Source organism: Myxocyprinus asiaticus, chromosome 14, assembly GCF_019703515.2.
Source record: "Myxocyprinus asiaticus isolate MX2 ecotype Aquarium Trade chromosome 14, UBuf_Myxa_2, whole genome shotgun sequence".
Lineage (NCBI taxonomy): Eukaryota > Metazoa > Chordata > Actinopteri > Cypriniformes > Catostomidae > Myxocyprinus > Myxocyprinus asiaticus.
The window spans coordinates 36,980,789-36,999,992 of NC_059357.1; the positions used below are offsets into that span (position 1 = coordinate 36,980,789).

The 19,204-nt window shown below is 38.4% G+C and overlaps 1 protein-coding gene across 1 annotated transcript in view; it reads right to left on the minus strand.

The window, feature by feature from the left end:
* LOC127451719 (protein tweety homolog 2-like) overlaps positions 1–19,204 on the minus strand; it is a 47,851-nt gene that overhangs the window by 19,081 nt on the left and 9,566 nt on the right. The window contains exon 3 of the mRNA XM_051716619.1: positions 4,126–4,237. Within this exon, the coding sequence (XP_051572579.1) occupies positions 4,126–4,237 (112 nt within the window). The remainder of the gene's footprint in view (positions 1–4,125; positions 4,238–19,204) is intronic.

Below are 19,204 nucleotides of genomic sequence, written 5' to 3' on the forward strand. Positions count from 1 at the left end.
GGCAGCAGCAGCATCAACCATTTGAAAAGCTTGGCATTTCAGAAAACAGTCACGGTTCGGCGTTTGTGCAGTCTCATCCTGTTGTTTATTTTTCTCTCTCCCACGTGTCTCACAGGTGGAGCCAGAACACGTTTCCATGGGAACGCTGATCGTACTTGGGGAGGCGCTGATCACGGCAATTATTTACTCACCCGTTCCACCTGCTTCACTCTGATTGCACTCCCTACTTATTCCTTGTGTTTCCCCTATTTCTTTGCCAATTTATTGTTTGCTGTCAAGTGTTAACTGTGCTCTCTTGTGTAGTTGGAGATTGCTCGTGTGGCTGTTGGTTGCCTGTCTGTAGAGGTGGGGTTACCTTCTCGATTGCCGCCGCCTTCACCTGTACTTAAGCCCTATTCCTGTGGAGGAGGATTCCTCGGTCTCTGCCCACTTCTCGGGGGAGGATTTCGTCTGGGCTTTGCTTTGCACCACACCAGCTTCTACGGACTCTCTTCGGATTGCTCCTGGCTTCCACAACGCACACACTCATCTTAATAATATACTCATCCCTTAGCCCTTTAAGCAGCTCTTAAGACTCTGCTCTCTGCAGCCGGTGCCAGGTGCGCCTTTCCTTGTTTGTTACTGCCAATAAATTGACTGAACTGTTTCCCTCTGCATTTTGGTCCCTTTTTCCCCCTCACCCAATCACAACATTCAAGAATTAATTTGTGCAATCAAGCTTGGCCCTGAGATGTGGTCCTCTTTGCCAATCAAATTTAAAGAAGGACTTTCACTAAAGCTGAAATTGGATTTATTCAGTCCTGGTGGAGCCAAGGCTGTTTATTTCATTCCGAATGTTGTTTCAGTTGCATCACAGAGTGAAATGTCTGCTCTAGAGAGTTTGTTTAAATATGAACACCCAACCATGAAACAATGCATGAGTCAGTGTGCCAAAGATTTCGGTTTGACTGATATTTTAACCACATTTCACATGTCTCTACTATTGGTTCTATAACATCGGGTCTACTGATAAACACTGTTTGGTGGGTCTCTAAAGAATTAAGCCCAACAATAGCATTACACCACAAAAACTGTATTAAAAATGTAATATAAATTCAATATTTACTGTATATAGGTTTCAAATAGGTTCAATATTTAAGCAATATTTAATTCAAGGCCTGAAACACGATTTTAAAATTCCCTGATATTTCCAAACTTTAACATTACAGTCAAAGCTAAGTACATGCTTAAGTTAGATGTGTAATAAATCTATTACATTCATAAAGCATGTTTTTACTGTTGTGGTTTATGATCAATTATTCTCTGATTATGATAAATCAAAGATAAAACAATATTTAAAAATTGCTTTATATAAAAATTTCAGTTATCAAAAAAAAAAAAAAAAAAAAAAAGTGCTCAGCCAAGTGCTTTGTTTACCACACTTATGCCTAACCCACCAGAGGCTATATTACACAGCCTTCATATCCAAGCCATGATTCTGAAAACAGATCTTGTTTTGATTGTGCTTTACATAGCATTAAATTACAAAGGACTGTCCAATGCCTGATGCTGTCAGTGCCTAGATAACACTGGTGATATTTTAGCATGGGAAAGGAAAGAACTTTAAAGCCTACAACTGAATCGACACTGCTCTAAACTAAGTCTGGGAATATGAGAAAAAATATTGTCTTTTTTTGTACAGAAAAGGGTACACTATTTCTAACTGCTCATTCTTTTTTGTAGGTGGTTCCCTTTCACTATGTTTGGAATGACATTCTAGCACATTGCTTGCTACATATACCATGCAATATATACTATATCTTTATTCATAAAGCCTTACGAAAATCGAGAGTTCATGGCGAATTTGCAGCAAACTTGCTGCAAATTCGCCACTGATCATTTTCACGTGCAAATTAGTTTTGCTGCAAACTTGCGGCAAATTGTCCATTGTTGCTAAAGGTTTGACGGAGGCTCAACAGGGTATGAGTCAACACCTGAGCGAAAGTTTCATAGAAGCACTATGAAATGACATGGTTTCATCGGCTATTGCGTTTTGCATCTAACATTTGCTTTTATGACACTATTGGTTAGGTTTAAGAGTTGGATTTAGGGAAGGGACATCGGTTTTGTTTGTTTAAAAAAAACAAAAACAAAACAGATGATTTCTTTAGGGTTAAAGCCCTATCATCTTACATTGCTTTTTATGACACTATCGGTTAGATTTATGTTAGGGATGTAAATTTTGTTCATTTAAAACTCCATAAAGCATTAAACATACTGTGAGCTGTAGTGCTAAAAACAGCAGCACATCACCGTGTGAGCCGAGTCTGTTTCAACAACAAAGCAGGGCTCATTTACTGAAGCGCGCTGTGCATGCAGACTATATATTTATTCATTAAACACATTCTTTCTTTGCAGTTCACAAAACTATTGTATGGCTTCAAGAAACTTTGAATATAATGCACAAATCATATGGAATACTTTAAAGAAGCATAAAAGCACCATTAATGTCATATTGGTGCTGGACAGTAATGGCCATGACACAGACTATCAGAGCACTGGAAAACGTGCTTTATTAAATGCGCTAATAACCAAGAGAGTGTTTGGTTCAATTCTGGGGATGTGGACTTAAATGTTCAACTTACACAATGCTTTTAGAAAAAAGATTTTCTCTTTCAAAATAGCATTTTATGCCATTTTCGGCAGCCAAAATTTAGTTGCATCCCTAGTTTAGGTCATCTGGGTGCATATATTCCATGTATACAGAAAATGTGCATACTATGCACAGTATACATACTGCATGCAGAAATAGTATGAGTAGTGTGGTAGTTCATCATTCTGAATATAGCATATTATATCTTTCTGTTGTTAGTTCTTGTAGGAAGCCTTTAAATTATCAGTTTTTAAAAAAGGGTTAGAAGTGTTTATAAAACACAACTGCCTTTAAAATCTGCACTTCTCAATGGCTTTGAGAAGTAGTCTGTGTTAGTTGTTAAGCAGTGAGTGGGAGAGGCATTCTGGCCCACACACATTTTGGAATCCCACTTGTGACCATCGCATCCTCTGTGACCAGCAGGACGCCTACAAATATTTGATATTTTCTGCACGTCTGTAGACGTGGGTGCATGAGGGACAGACAGAATGTGTGTGTGTGTGTGTGTGTGTGTGTGTGTGTGTGTGTATGTGTGTGTGCGTGCGCATCATGTGTCTGCATGGATATACAGATACAACATTTTTAATCCCCATAAATGCAGATAAACGTTTAATCCCTGCCTTCACTCTGTGCTTATGGCTTTCTCTTGCCTACACACATAAATACACACAGCAGCTGGATGTGTTTTCAGCATCTAGAGATGTTCTAGAGTCTAGAAGTCAACTTCTCAAAAATTAGAGGATAAAACCAGGACAGACACAGTGTGGCTGGGTGAATCTCATGAAAACATGCCCAGGTCACATATTTCATTGTGCTTAATTGTCATGGCAATAATGTCACAGAGCAAAAATCTTAATGGTCCTCAATACAGGCTTCATTTTCTTTGTTTCTTTCTTTCTTTTTTTTTTTTTTTTAAATCAAATTTATTTTTGTATTTATTTTTTAATTTGGCCTGAAATAAAACCCAGACATGTTTTTTTTACAGGTTTTGTGAGATTTACAGAAATGAACCCTGCATATATACAAGTTCCTGTGTGTGTGTGTGTGTGTGTGTGTGTACTACGTTTATACTACATTGTGGGATCTCACCTGAGATCACCTACCTTGTGGGGCCCAGCCAGTGGTCCCCACAAGAGAAATGGCTTATTAAACATATTAAACAATGTTTTTTTTTGAAAATGTAAAACGGTTTCTGTGAGGGTTAGGTTTAGGAGTAGGGTTAGGAGATAAAAAATATTGTTAGATCTGTATAAAATTACATAAAAACAAGTTTGTGTGTGTGTGTGTGTGTGTGTGTCTGCTGCCACTCTTCACACGATACAGTCATATTCCACTGCAGCAGTGAAAATCCCCTGAAGCTTTGGCACTTAGATATAACATACCCATTTCTCATTAGGTTTAAATAATAACCTTCCTCTGGCTGTTACAATAAAATGAGATGACATGAGGAGTGACAGGTGAGAAAGTGCAGTTGGTGGAAGCGAAAATCTTACCAGACTCCCAATGCCACCCAGTGTGTGATTGGCATTATAAATTGAGTAGGTCAACTGGTACACTCCATCATTGGTTTCGCTGTTTCCATAGAAACCCACACCCACCGCTGAACTGTGAGAAAAACAAAACAGGGCAAAAAACTGTTTGGATTACAAACAAAGTTTCAAATCAATAGAATTATCTTATTTTGCTTTAAAATTCAGCATAATATAACAGTTTGTTGAATTTTTAAGCCATTGAAAAGTGAAGCGCATACTTGTTCTCCCACTTTAAAGGGGAAGTATCTTGAGCAATTAAAATATCAAATTTTAATTTTGAAAGAGTCTGATGTACTTAGAAAACATACTTTAAATTTCAGACCTCAAAACTTCCTTCCCAGTAAAAAAGACCTTATGATATTAAGCTGCAAGAACATTTATTTCTGAACTTCCACAACTTAATTTTATTAGACAGATAAATTACCAAACAACCATCAACTGTTGAGTTAATTACCACATTTACATGCATTAAAGGGTTAATTCACTAAAAAATGAAGATTCTCTCATCATTTACTCACCCTTATGCCATCTCAGATGTGTATGACTTTCTCTCTTCTGCTAAACACAAACAAAGATTTTTAAAAGAATATTTCAGCTCTGTAGGTCCATACAATGCAAGTGAATGGTGACCAGAACTCCAAAAAGGAGATAAAGTCAGCATAAAATAATCCTTAATACTCCATTGGTTTCATCAATGTCTTCTGAAGCAATCCAGTTGGTTTTGGGTGAGACCAAAACTCCTTTTTCATTGTACATCTTGACAGAAGTCTCCTTGGTGATCATGATTTCAAGCTCGATTACACTTCTTATAGCACCATCTAGTGCTATGCGTATGCGTCAAGTGCTAGGAAGTGTAATCGAGCTTTAAATCATGATTGTGCCTAGAGACTGCAATGACAAGGTGTTCAGCAAAAAAAAAAAAAAAAAAAAAAAAAAAAGGAGTTACATTTTGGTCTGTTCTCACCCAAAGCTTACTGGATCGCTTTAGAAGACAAAGATTAAACAGCTGGAGTCTTATGAATTACTTTTATGCTGACTTTATCTCCATTTTTGAGCTATTGGAGTTCTGGTCAACATTCACTTGCTTTGTATGGACCAACAGAGCTGAAATATTCTTGTTTTGCGTTAAGCAGAAGAAAAAAAGTCATACACATCTGGGATGGCATGAGGGTGAGTAAATGATGAGAGAATTTTCATTTTTTCCAGGGTTTTTGCAGAAAGCTGCGTTCTGAAGCGTCATGTAAACCAGAGCACCATTTTCCTTACGCGTTTAAAGAATTAAAAGAAAGCGGTTTAACACACCAAGGTTTCTCCTGGAGAATGGGGTTTATGTGGTCGGGTAAATGCATTAGCGGCATTATTACAAACTTGGAAGAGTGCACATGTGCCTGGAACAGACATCATAGCTAACATTATGCAATGTAGCCCTACATCATATCAACAAGTCAACACAGCGGAAATAATTCTTCATTTCTGGGACTACAGTGGGAAAAAGGAAAAGCACATACACTATAAGATATGCCCAACTATACACACCAATTTACAAAATCGACCCTCACATCCACGTATATGCAATCAAATACATTGGGGGAATCCCAGAGTTTGATGTAAGAGGGAAACCCCACTTTTGCAGCAGAATTCCACCGCAGGTCACAACTGAAAGTTAAGAAAACAAACACAGCAACAACTCTGGACTATCTGGAAATAGAGGGAAGCAACAGAGAATAAAATAGCAAAATCTTCCTCAGATTCCATGTTCGTTATTTACATCAGTGTTTTGGGGAAATTACATTTCTGTAGAGAAAGCTGCTTACTGACTGATCCGCATGTATATGGGAGTAAAGTGAAAGTCTATAGCACAGTGCATGTACACGGGAACGCCGCTTTTCAGCCTTTATCAGCTTTCTCGCAATAAACGACATTCTGATGTCCATGTAAACAAGCTCAGTGATTGCTATTCTGTGTTCAGAAGCTTGGCCCGCCCAGTCACACTGAGGTAATAAAGAGGAAGTAGAATACATACTATTCCTAACATCAGAAGAGCAAAATGTGAGAAAATCTGCAGACTGAATTAAAATGTTAACATAAAAGGAATAGCTCACCTTAAAATGAACATCAAGATCACTGAAAAATTCAGTAATTTTGAAACATATGTATAATATCATGAGCACTCACATGAGATAAAAACTCCAGTCATATCAGTAACTATATAAAAGCTGTCTTATTCTACATGGAGAGGGTCCCCTCATGAGGGCGGCCATTTTAGAATCACATGACCAGCTGAATACTACTCGCATAATATCAGTAACTGCCCTGTTATTTGACACTTTCACTTGTCGATTAAATTGATCACAGCTGACTTTGAATAGTACATTTATGCATTAGCATCTGTAACTGAAAATGTTTGTGTTTGAATGATGCTGCCTCCATGCACCTGGGTGTCCATAGACCTAAGTCTATAACAGCATGAACAAAAACTTACTGAGTGCACCTTTAAACTTTGTGTTGTTTCTTACCAAAACTGTAAAATCATATAGTTTCAGAAGAAGAGTTTGGGACACCCTGAAACACTCTATATCACAAGCTAGACATATAGACAAATCAACAAAAATCACAGGCCCATCCCCTTGATACAAAAAAAAAAAAAAAAAAAATCAGAGTGGTACTAACACAGCTGAATGTTCTACACAGCTGAGCTCCTGCAGCAATAGACAGGAAAAGTGTGCTCACCAGTAACAGTTTGGCTTGATAATACATCACTCTGATGGAGTCGGTCCCATGGTGACTTCTAATGTGAAAGAATTTTAGCCTGCTTTGCATCATATCTGCCCAGAAACCAGTCAGTCCTCCTTTATTAAAATAATAAATAAATAATAATAATTATGCTGCTTTGCTAGTTTTAGCTGGTCTCTTAGCCTGGCTAAACTGGTGTTCAGCTGAAAAGTGCCCAAAACCCCTCTAAAACCAACCAACAGACCAACCTGACAAGGCTGGGAAACCAACCAGGACCAGCACATCATCTTAGGCTTGTTTATAAACAATAAACATGTAACCAAAAATAATATATTAAATCTTATTTACTGAATGAATACATGGATTTGTTCATTTTAAAAAAGTCAAAATGTGACCAAAATGATGAATAACTAACTAATAAACATAATTAGTCAAATTAAATATTTTCATAATGTAACTAGTTAGAAGGCCCCCTTGTATAATTAACAGCATTAGCTGTAAGATAATTTATTTCATATGTAAGCAAAAGGGACATTATAACGGAAATAAACCCTTATGACGATATCGAATCGAGAACTTATGCTTTGGAATCGAATTGAATCAAGAAATCTGCATCAATACCCAGCCCTACTCATTACCTTACCGCAATGAGTTTAAAATTGTTGCCGTAATGAGGTGACCAAACACAATAACACTAATATCAGGGGCACCTATTACAAGTGAGCAAAGAAAAACTAATTTAGTCATCATGCACATTTGCACATTTACAGCATAATACCCTTGTAATTACCAGTTTGTAACCCAAAAAATGTCCTCGTAAACCACCCAAATCCACCCGCCCACACACACACACACACACACACACACACACACACACACACACACACAAAATGCTCCTAACGTAAACACAGGAAACCCATTTAAGGACAATAGGGGCTGAGCAGATGGCACAAACATGTCCTGCTATAATAACTCCTCAGCAGGATGTGTGTGTGGTGGGGGGCAGGTGGTCCAGAGGCTGAGTGAGAATCCTGTCTCTGATTTCCTCTAAGCATGCAAGGCTCTTTCCTTATATCATTATGACAACTCCCTCAGGCCAGCAGCGCTTCTGCCCCCATTAGTGGGTGAGTGTGCGCACACAGCTCTCGCCCTCTGAATCCAGCAAGCCACTGAAATCAGTGCTCATCTTGTTACTTACAACCTACATACCTCCATTTCAGAGACAAAACCAAATAAGGAGCAAATTTAAAGGAACTGATCGGAAAGGGAGTCTGTGAGATGAGTCGTCAGGTTTCTGAAATCGGAAGTTCTTAAAGATTCCTCCATGGAGGATCATTTTAACACAGCCTGTGGTGTAAACTCTATGTTCATGCAAATAGACATATTACACACATGTGGAAGCGATCAGTGTACACTTTTGCAACATTTTAATTTGACAAAAGACTGTATGTGCTGCTGTACCTTTAGGACTTCTATGTGTAAATGACCTCTGTTATGACTGGCTGACCTCTTCGCATGTGAAATACGTGAAAAGACATGGCTGTTAAGCTCCAAACAAGACCAAACAACACTATAAAATAATGATAAAAGTAGTCAATATGACTTGTGTGCTATATTCCAAGTCATCTGAAATCATACAACAGCTTTCTGTGGGGAACGGACCAAAATGTAAATTGTTATTCACTGAAAAACAGGTTGTTTAGTTTCCATAAATTGGCTACATATTGAATGTTACAGAATATATCTACAGAGCACGCTAAATTCTTTTATTAAAAAAAAAAAATAGCAAGGAAAATCCAGTTTTCCAAAGTATGTGCCCCATATCAGAAGCGTCTCCACATGACCGTTACGACTGCTAGAGAGTGCTGATCCTTCTCTAAGCCGCTGGGGTACTTATTATCCAGTGCTTCAGTAAACACTTAGATGTTCCCACTGAGCTCTGAGAGAGTGGTACAGCAGGATAAAAGTGCCATTTCAACGCCTAATATGCCCAAATGAGTCTCGGAGCTGATGACTGGCACACTATCTCGCTAAGCCGCAGTTTCAGATCCTGTTCTGCTGAAAGGACTCACTGTGGCCTGTTCTTCACCCATCACCAATATCTGCAGAGCTTTAATGGGGTCAGCTGTGTCATTAGAGTTCAGAGCATGGCTAAATGAACAAACCCTTCATTTCTTATCATCAAAAATAGAGATATACTAGAAAGGTTGTTGAATATTAATTACAATTGTGCCCCATTCTGAATTGAAAATGGCTTTTAAACTCAATCAATTCCTCAAGTGTCAAACAAGGTTGCAGAATTAAATGCCTGAAATTTCCTGGAAATAAGAAAACATCTAAAGTGTTTTCTGATCTTGGCCATTTAGATTTTTCCCTGCAAACCCTGCTGATTATATGTGGTGGAGAGGTTTAATGTTATTCCATGCATACAGTTGAATTCAGAAGTATACACACACCTTAGACAAATACATTTAAACTCAGTTTTTCACAATTCCTGACATTTAATCATAGAAAACATTCCCTGTCTTAGGTCAGTTAGGATCACTACTTTATTTTAAGAATGTGAAACGTCAGAATAATAGTAGAGAGAGTGATTTAATTCAGCTTTTATTTCTTTCATCACATTCTCAGTGGGTCAGATGTTTACATACACTTTACATACACTTAAATTGTTTAACTTGGGTCAAATATTTTGGGTAGCCTTCCACAAGCTTCTCACAATAAGTTGCTCACCTTTTTCTTGCCATGTTGAAGAGAGAGGGAGAGTCTCTGAGTAACTTCGGAAAATAAGATGGTCTTGCAAAGTCTGTCTGGATGAGCAGCAATCTTCTGATGAAAATTGACAACTGACTATTGATTCCAATTAGTGGGATTTAATAATAGGATTGACACTCCTTGCAAGGCATCTTAGCCATTCCTGGTGCTGCATTTTAGGTGAGAAACTGGTCCTTTGTCTTTAGGACCACCCTCATTTACATATCAGGAGTTTGTGGATTAATTCGATACTCATTCTTGTAATGGCAGTACTGTGCAGATTACTTTGAGACACCATACTCCAACATTTAGGAAATGAGAAACTGATTACATTGAAATCAAACATGATCTATCTAGTACATTGACTAGTCAGCTAAACATTCAAATACTTATTAAAACAATCATACTAATACATTACCTAAGGTTATAGCAAGAAACATTACATGCAAAGACATGATGGATACATAGATCTACTCTTACACAGCCTTCATGGAGAGTAGTTCTTTATTTCCAACATCATAGTTCCTTTCATCGGAGTTCAGTTTGCAGGAAAATAAAGCACAGGGATAAAGTTTACTAGGGTTACCATGGCATTGAGAGAGCACCACCCCTATGCCGCAGTCAGAAGCATCCACTTCCACAATGAACGGTTGGTTAGGATCTGGGTGCTTGAGAATGGGGGCGGTCGTGAAACTTGTCTTGAGAGTGTCAAAGGCCTTTTGAGTCACTCCATGGTAGCTTGGGTGGTTTTCCCTTGAGTAATGACATTAAAGGGGCAGAGATGAGACTGTAGTTGCAGATAAACCGCCTGTAGAAGTTCGCAAAACCCAGGAAACGTTGTAGCTTCTTAACATTGTTGGGTCTTGGCCACTCTGTGACTGCCAGGATCTTGGAGTCATTCATCTCAACGCCTTTATGACTGAAGATATACCTTAAGAATGTTGTTTGGGTAATGTAGAACTCACACATCTCTGCTTTCACGTAGAGTTGGTGTTTCAGAAGGTGGGAGAGGACCATTTTAACATCTTTGTTTTGTGCTTTATCTTGGGAGCATATGAGCATGTCGTCAATGTAGGCGATGACACATCTGTTGAGGAGGTCTCTGAAGATCTCATTGATGAATGACTGCAACACAGCTGGTGCGTTGGCCAGGCCATAAGGCATCACCTGGTATTCATAGTGCCCCCTAGTGGTGATAAATGCGGTTTTCCACTCGTCTCCTCTCTAATATGAATCAAGATGTATTCACTTCTCAAATCCAGTTTTGTGTAGATGCGTGCTTCCCGTAGTTGTTCTAGGGCAGACGGAACAAGAGGGAGTGGGTACCTGTACTTGATAGTCACTGTGTTCAATCCACGGTAGTCAATGCATGGACAGAGACCTCCATCTTTCTTCTCAACGAAGAAGAAGCCTGCTGCAGCTGGTGAGGTGGAAGGACGAATGAACCCTGAAGCTAAAGCCTCTTCGACGTAAGGCCATGGTTTCAGGTCTTGACAATGGATAGGCTTTGCTCCTAGGAGGTGCCATTTTGGGTTGTAACTCAACAGTGCAGTCCCATGGACGATGGGGAGGTAATTGTGTAGCCTTGATTTTGCTGAATACCTCTGAGAATTCAGAATATTCCCTCGGGACCTGGACTTGAGCTTGGTTCTCAGGACTTTCTACGCTGGTATTCAAACATGGCATGGTGACTGTGACATGAAGACAGTTAGACTGACAATAATCTGACCATTGTTTTAACTCACCTGGTTCCATGAGATGATGGGATCATGGATAGCCAGCCATGGGTGACCCAGGATGAGAAGATACTTGGGTGAGTCAATGACATAGAGAGATATGATCTCTGTGTGAAACAATCCAACCCGTAGTGTCGCTGGAACAGTTTGGTGAGTGATGCCTGTGCCTATAGGTGCATTATTCACAGCAGTAATGTTAATGGTGGGTATACAAGGTACTGTAGGGATATGGCGTTCTTCATCAGAAACTCTGGTATAGGCGATCTGCATCGGTTCAGGAGCTTCGGGGCATGCCTGGACTTGACTATGGACTGATGGTTGTGACTTGGAGCTAATCTTTGAGCGTGGTGAATTGTGCAGTAAATTATTAATCCTTACTGCCAACTAAATTAATTCAGTGAGTGTTGAATCCTCATACTTACATGCAAGTTTGGCCTGCAGATTGTAGTTCAATCCCTCTCTGAACACAGCCTTGAGTGCGATCTCATTCCATCCACTTTGGGCTGCTAATGTCCTGAAGTGTATGGCAAAGTCAGCTGCAGAATGTGAACACTGGCGTACATGAAGCAGCTGAACAGAGACATCTTTACCTCCCTCTGGGTATTCAAACACTTCATGGATCTGGGAAGCGAAGTAATCAAATGACGTTTGAAGCCGATTATCACTCTCCCAAACAGCTGAGGCCCAGTCTAGCGCTTTACTGGTAAGTAATGTCATCATAAATGCACATTTATTGGACTCCTGACTGAAAGACTCTTGCTGATTGGAGAAATAGACTTTACATTGATGTAAAAATCCCTTACATTTCTCTGGTGAGCCATCAAACTTATCAGGAAGAGCGAAACTTACCGGTGTAGCTTGTGGAGATGGAAGAGAACGGATATAGCGGGTGAGGTTCTCATTTGCTGCACTTAGGTGGTTCAATTGTTCCTGGAAACTTTTGTGCAGTTCGCTCTGGTAAGCGAATGCAGCCTGAAGCTGAGAAACTTCTGCTGGATTCATTGGTGGCGAAGTATTCTGTAAGGGACTTGACAAGGAGGTGAAGGTAGAATCCATATACAAGACGTATATTACAATCAACAAACAAATCCAAAACACAAGGCAGAGATGTAATCGTTGAAGCAGGCAAAGTAGTCGTTACACAGGTAATCAGTCCAACCAGGCAAACAGAGAAAAACAGTAATCCAATATCGGTAATCCAGAAAGCAGGCACAATGGTCATAACAAGTAGGAAATAAACAGGCAATTAGAAAAATGCTTGGTAAGGCAGTGAAACTGGCAATAATTTGCAAAGTCACAATGGATAAGCATGGCCATTTATATAGTACAAACAGGAAGTTTGACAAACAAGAAACGGTATAGTGTCAGCATTCAAGAGAGGGCTCCCTCTGGTAGTCGGCTGAAGGGATAACAGCCTCAATCGTTACACATTAAGTGAGCACAACACAAGTATGTACATAGAAGTTTCTGTATAAGCAGCGGTGGAAAGAGTACTGAAAAATAATACTCAAGTAAAAGTACAGTTACATCTTAAAAAATTTTGTATGAGTAGAGTAAAAGTACCTGTCCTAAAATCTACTCAAGTAAGAGTAAAAGAATAGCTCATTTAAAAGTACTCATGAGTAGTGAGTATTGTGTACTGAGTTGCGAAAGTTATGCCCCTTTATAATAAAAACTTGATGCTGCAAATTAAAAATGTAGCACACATACCGTAATTTACATTCCCTTCTATGGCTGTTTGCCAGAAAGGATAAAAAAAAAAAGAAAAAAAAGAGGTATTTTATAGGTGTTTGTGATTGACAACTTTTAAAATATATCACTTATCTATGATACTGTAAACACTACATGAATCTGATTTTAAAAATAAATAAAAGGGCAACATGATTACAGAAATGAAAAGATGAAAGTTATTTTCAATACCATAATGTATGAAACAATTACATTAAAATCAGTTTATGTGTAGGGTCTACATTTTCCTTAATGCCGACAGAGAGAGTTAATGTTACGCATAAAACATGTTCAAAACAATGCAAGGAATACAAAACAAAAAACTATGAAACCCCACTAAAAAAGCAGGATCACTTGGTGCGTTATATCCCGCACAATAGAGGGGGTAGAGCAGTGGTTTGGTACAGGGGCCACATTGGGCTTCAAAGGAATAATTCACACAAAAATTAAAATTCTCTCATCATTTACTCACCCTTGTGCCATCCCGGATGTGTATGACTTTCTTCAGCAGAACACAAGTTAAGATTTTTAGAAGAATATCTCAGCTTTTTTGGTTCATACAATGCAAGTGAATGGGTGCCAAAATTTTGAAGCTCCAAAAAAAATCACATAAGTCAGCATAAAAGTAGCCTAATCCATGTGACTCCAGTGGTTAAATCCATGTGTTCAGAAGAGATATGATAGGTTGGGTGAGAAACAGATCAATATTTAAGTTAATTTTTACTATAAATTCTCCTCCTTGCTCAGTCAATCTCCACTTTAACTTTCACATTCTTCTTCTTTTGTTTTTGGTGATTCATATTCTTCATGCATATCGCCATCTACTGGGCAGGGTGAAGAATTTCTAGACTTAAATATTGACCTTTTTCTCATCCAGACCTATCATTTCACTTCTGAAGACACGGATTTAACCACCGGAGTCATATGGATTACTTTTATGCTGCATTTGTGTGCTTTTTGGAGCATCAAATTTTTTGCATCCATTCACTTGTATTGTATGGACCTACAGAGCTGAAATATTCTTCTGAAAATCTTAATTTGTTTTCTTCTGAAGAAAGAAAGTCATACACATCTGGGATGGCATGAGGGTGAGTAAATGCTAAGAGAATTTTCATTTTTGAGTGAACTATTTCTTTAAGTAGCACATGGGGGGCCACGTTGTCCTCATTTTGAGATACAATGTTCCACATTGATTTAGTTCTTGTATCTTTTAAGCCCAGCAATAGTTGTGTTCTCATTCTAATGCATGATGCGCAATTTTCAGAAGTTTGTGACTGGTGGATTGTTCTGCCTGAAGTATTGCTCTACAAAGGTTGATACTTTTCTATCAGGCATTAGAAAAAAACATGATAAAGGCTAAGCATAATTATAAATTATTTTATCATCTCTATTTCCTAGTAATTCATTATACAAATTAACACACTCTCTACATCAGGGGCCAGTATTATTAAAAAAACTAACAATATTATTACAAAATATCACTGTTTTATTCTATTACATTAATACTTTTAAAGCTACTCAAGTTATTCAGCCAAAAGCAGTGAGTGATTTTCTTGTTTCATTGTTGTTGTTTGATTAATAGCCTTTATATGACATAGCCTACTAGGCAGTGCTCTATTTGGTTACATGTACACTTCAAATCCAACATTTTGATGCAAATACGCTTTTTGTTCCACTGTGTTCACTTTAGACCAAACCGACTGCGTTTACATTAATGCCTCATCAAGACAGGCATGGCGGAATTATGAAGTGTATTTGATTGTTTAGGCGCAAACCCGCAACAGCGCTCAAAAACATTAGCCGCCTGTCAATCAAACAGCACGTAGCTACAGACATCAGGAAATAAAAAGTCAATCTTTTATATTTTATCTAGATCAACCAACCAGTGGTTGTCTTGCTATCACGATCAATGTAATGAACACCCCTGGTCTAGATGCAGAACATAGGCTAAGTATAGAAAATTACTCAAAAGTTTATCATCGATATTGATCTCTTTTTTTTTTTTCAGATAAACATCAAGATTGTTTTATCGCCTTAATCTCTCACATCAACCCAATAATCTCAGTGATAGATAGCTAATTTACAGGCTACATTATAGACACACAGAATCTAGTAAGCAGAAATATGAAATTTACCTCGATATGTTTCTTCAAATTAGAAGCAGGATTAATGCTGATATCTGGCTTGAGCAAGTTAAACTCACGACACAATCAAGCAACTGGCCTTTTTCACTGCGAAAAGCTCTTTCAGGTGGGGCCGTGATGTTGAGGTGTTGAAATGTGCTTGAGGCATCCTCCACATCCATAACAGCTGGCGCCAAATCTACAGCTGCCGTTCAAGTGTATGATTTGATTTGAAGGGAGTCACGAGACTCTCCCTAGCCAATCACGTTGATGGATACAAATAAAATCAGGACAGGGAAGTAGCGAACACAGACGTGGGAAAATAGCGCAGTAAAAATACAGTTACGGCACTTAAAATGTGCTCAAGTAAAAGTATAACAATTTTAAACTACTTAAAAAAGTAACATTCCTGGGAAAAACTACTTAATTACAGTAACGTGAGTATTTGTAATTCGTTAATTTACACCCCTGTGTATAAGTCAATGAGATGCCGAATTCAGCATTCTGAGTCATGGCCTCCAGAGGGGGTGTGGAATGTATCAGTGTTCTTTGATGTTCTGTTCTCCTGATAAGATGGCACCAGAGTGGGGAGAGAAGAGGTGACCCCAGAAGGGTGATGTGTGGGCATTCACACATCTGCTTGGTTTTATGGCCCGGTCATAGTGAGGGCCTGGCTGAACCATTTGCCTCCATTGTGCACACCATGGGGCACTGCTGTAGCTCTTTGATCACCAGTATGCGTGCTTTGCTGTTCTGGGGGACCATCATTTTCACTAGCCAAACTACCCACCCACAAAAAGTGATAAAGATAACTGGAGATTATAACTGCATGCATTTGTTTGGACATTTTATTTAAAGTTTAGCAGGAGGACACATGCCTAAAGATTTAAGTCCTTTCTTTGAATATCTGAAATGTAATCAGTCAGAACAGGAGTAGGATAGAACATAATTCATGGAAGTCCAGACTTTAAGCCCCTTCATTCAAAATTGTACAGGACCATTGTTCTTCCATTGTTTAACAATGGCACTTGTAATAATAAGGCCATAACCACAGGTAAGACCATTGATGGCTCCTTATTACCATGGTTAGGTCAATGTATATTGTCTTCCTAAAAATAAATAAATAAACTATAGGATGTGTTATGAAAAAACGAATAACCTAAACACATTTAGAAATTGTACCTTCAACTTTCACAGTTGTAATAAAACAGCCTAATAGATTCAGTTTCTGTCATAATACCAGTTAGTGTTACTACAGTAAAAATTTGATACATATATTGGATGATGATGTGTAGATTGAAAAGGTTTGTAATTTGTGTTGGTACATGCCACAGTGTTGTTTCCCCTTATCATTGTCACTGCTGTTTAATGTCAAGGCTGTCTAGCCATTTGAGATGTTTGACTTCCTTCAAAGCGCTGTAATGCAGAACAATCTGTGTAAAATTTCTAATGGCTTGTATGAGTTTTGTGATCTGCGGCACAATATCGAGGGAAGCCTGGTTGAATCCAGCATGTAATCAGCTCTGTGCTATCCTATCACTGAAGCGTGCAAAATTATAATGCGTGGATAATAAGAGAAGCCTGATTGACATGTGCACTCCAGAGATAGCATAGTGCAGACCAGTCTTCAATCATGCTATGCAAAAGATGCACATTCATTTCAGACTAAAAAATATGTAGTGCTTATAAAGCACTGAGATTAAAAATGGCTAAACATAATATAATTAAATTAAAGAGAAGACTTAGAGCTGATCAGATAATCCAATAAGAAGCACGGACCACCAGATAAAAACATAACTCAATAAGAATTTAAGAGATTCTCGTGTTAAGAACATCCTGTGCTGTGGCACACCACCTCTGTTTTTAATATATGTGAGCTACAATGCACAGATATATTTAAATTAGTGGTCAAACAATCTGGGGTTTCCCTCAGTTTTATGTGTTTACAGCCTTGCCTTCAGACTGCCTGTAAAAAATGACAATATCCTTAGTGACCTACGGCTAAACTAAAAAAAAACACAAACATACATGTCATACATGTTTATCAGCTGCAACAGAGAGGAAACAGAGACCAGAGGAAGGCGATGTCATAGAGAAGGTGGTGAAAATAAGAAAACTGAGCTCACAACTTGATTCCTTCACTAAAGCCTATTTGCACACTATTTAAATTCCATAAGAATTAAGGTTGAATTAAAGGCCGCAACTTAAGTTAAATCAAGACAATATTGAAGCTGTGGTGATAAAGATTTATGATACAATATTAGGTTATTAGGTGTCTCTATAAAGAAACTTATGTGTGAGTTAAATCAGTGTTTCTCAACTGGTGGGTCATGACCCAAAAGTGTGTCGCAGGTCTATTCGGATTGGGTTGTGGACAGCAGGAAAAGAACAATGCCGTGGTTCTCCCATTGAAGATGTTTCGGCGGCCGCCCAAGTGATAGCCTATTTAGGACTGCCGAGGCAGATTTAATGATAATCTTGCAATCAGCTAAAGGCTTGAAACGGAACCAGCTCGTGCTAATGATCTGCTCTTTTCTCTGGCACGCATGTGCAACAACCGGGCTTCCCTCGATATTGCGGAGCGCAGACCTCAAAACTGATGTGATCAATTTCAATTCTAGTGAGACTTTTCTAGTTTAAAACGTTACGGAGGAAGTCAAGTCGAACCTCTCAAACAGTAGGCAGCCCTGACATGCCAAAAAGCACTGAGGAGGAAAAGAGAAACACTGTGCTATGCGCTAATTTTTTTTTCATTATACATCATCCCCTTTACAAAATTGTTTCACGATTTTACATGAGTAAAAGTAATTATATAGTAGTTATATTTTGACAAAATGTTATAGTTTCATATGAAATAATCTGAATATATTAGACCTAATTTTATATCAATAGTGGCAGTTAAAGTTTCAAGATGTGTTTCAGCTAGTATTTATTTTTTCATAAATACTATAATTTGTTATTATTATTATTATTATTATTATTATTATTTAAGACTAGCTACACTGACCTAACCATGGTAATGAGGAGCCTTTCTTCCTGTGTAATATGCTTACTATTGCTTACCGGAGGCAGGTGAGGTTTATAATTTAATGGGATGGGACATTCTCATTCTCATATTTTTTGGTCAGTTTTCCCTGAAGAGAAATTGTATATCTGCTTAAAGCTAGTTTTACCAACTTTGACTAGCACACCAGCATAGGCAACCTCAAAGCTAGCAGACATGAAGTAAAAGCCACAAACTTTGATTTTGATTTCATTTAAGTCTTTAAAAGAACCTGTTATTTATATTACAAGAGTATGCAATAAGTGTTATGCATCCCAGAGCCACACAGGTAAAGGGTTAAGCGGGACTTTATGCTAAGCAGCATCATGCAACAGCACTTAGCAAGACAACTGACTCTGTGTCTACAACTGGAATGTTAACTCAATCAGGACTCCAAGCTTTCATGACTGTCACAAGTTTCAGCTGAACGCTCAACCAATTCAATGAAGCACTTTGGCCAAAGCATTCTCTTCTATTGGCAAAATGAAAAGCAAACAGTACTAGCAGCAACCTCAAGGGTTTTAGTCAGGGGCGTAGATTCCAGGAAGGATGGGCGGGAGGTAACCCCCACAATAATCAAAACAAGCAAGTACAACCCCCCCAATATGTATACCATGATCAATGGAAACATGTAAATGCTTCACACTGCAATTTATGTTTTTCATTAAATATTAAAGGGATAAATCACAAAAAATGACTACATATTTTGAGCTTTGCCAGTCCATCAAATCACATCAGCGAATGACATTACAGAGTTTTAAATACATTTTGGTGCTGATGTGTGAATGGCAACAATACGGACAAAAGACGGAAAGCTGATGCATATGTGAATAGCAAAAGTGGTTCTTTTACCATAAAAGGTAATCCAGCAATTTTACAGCAGTTTATCAGGTTTCATGTGTGAAAGTGGCTATTGATGGCAG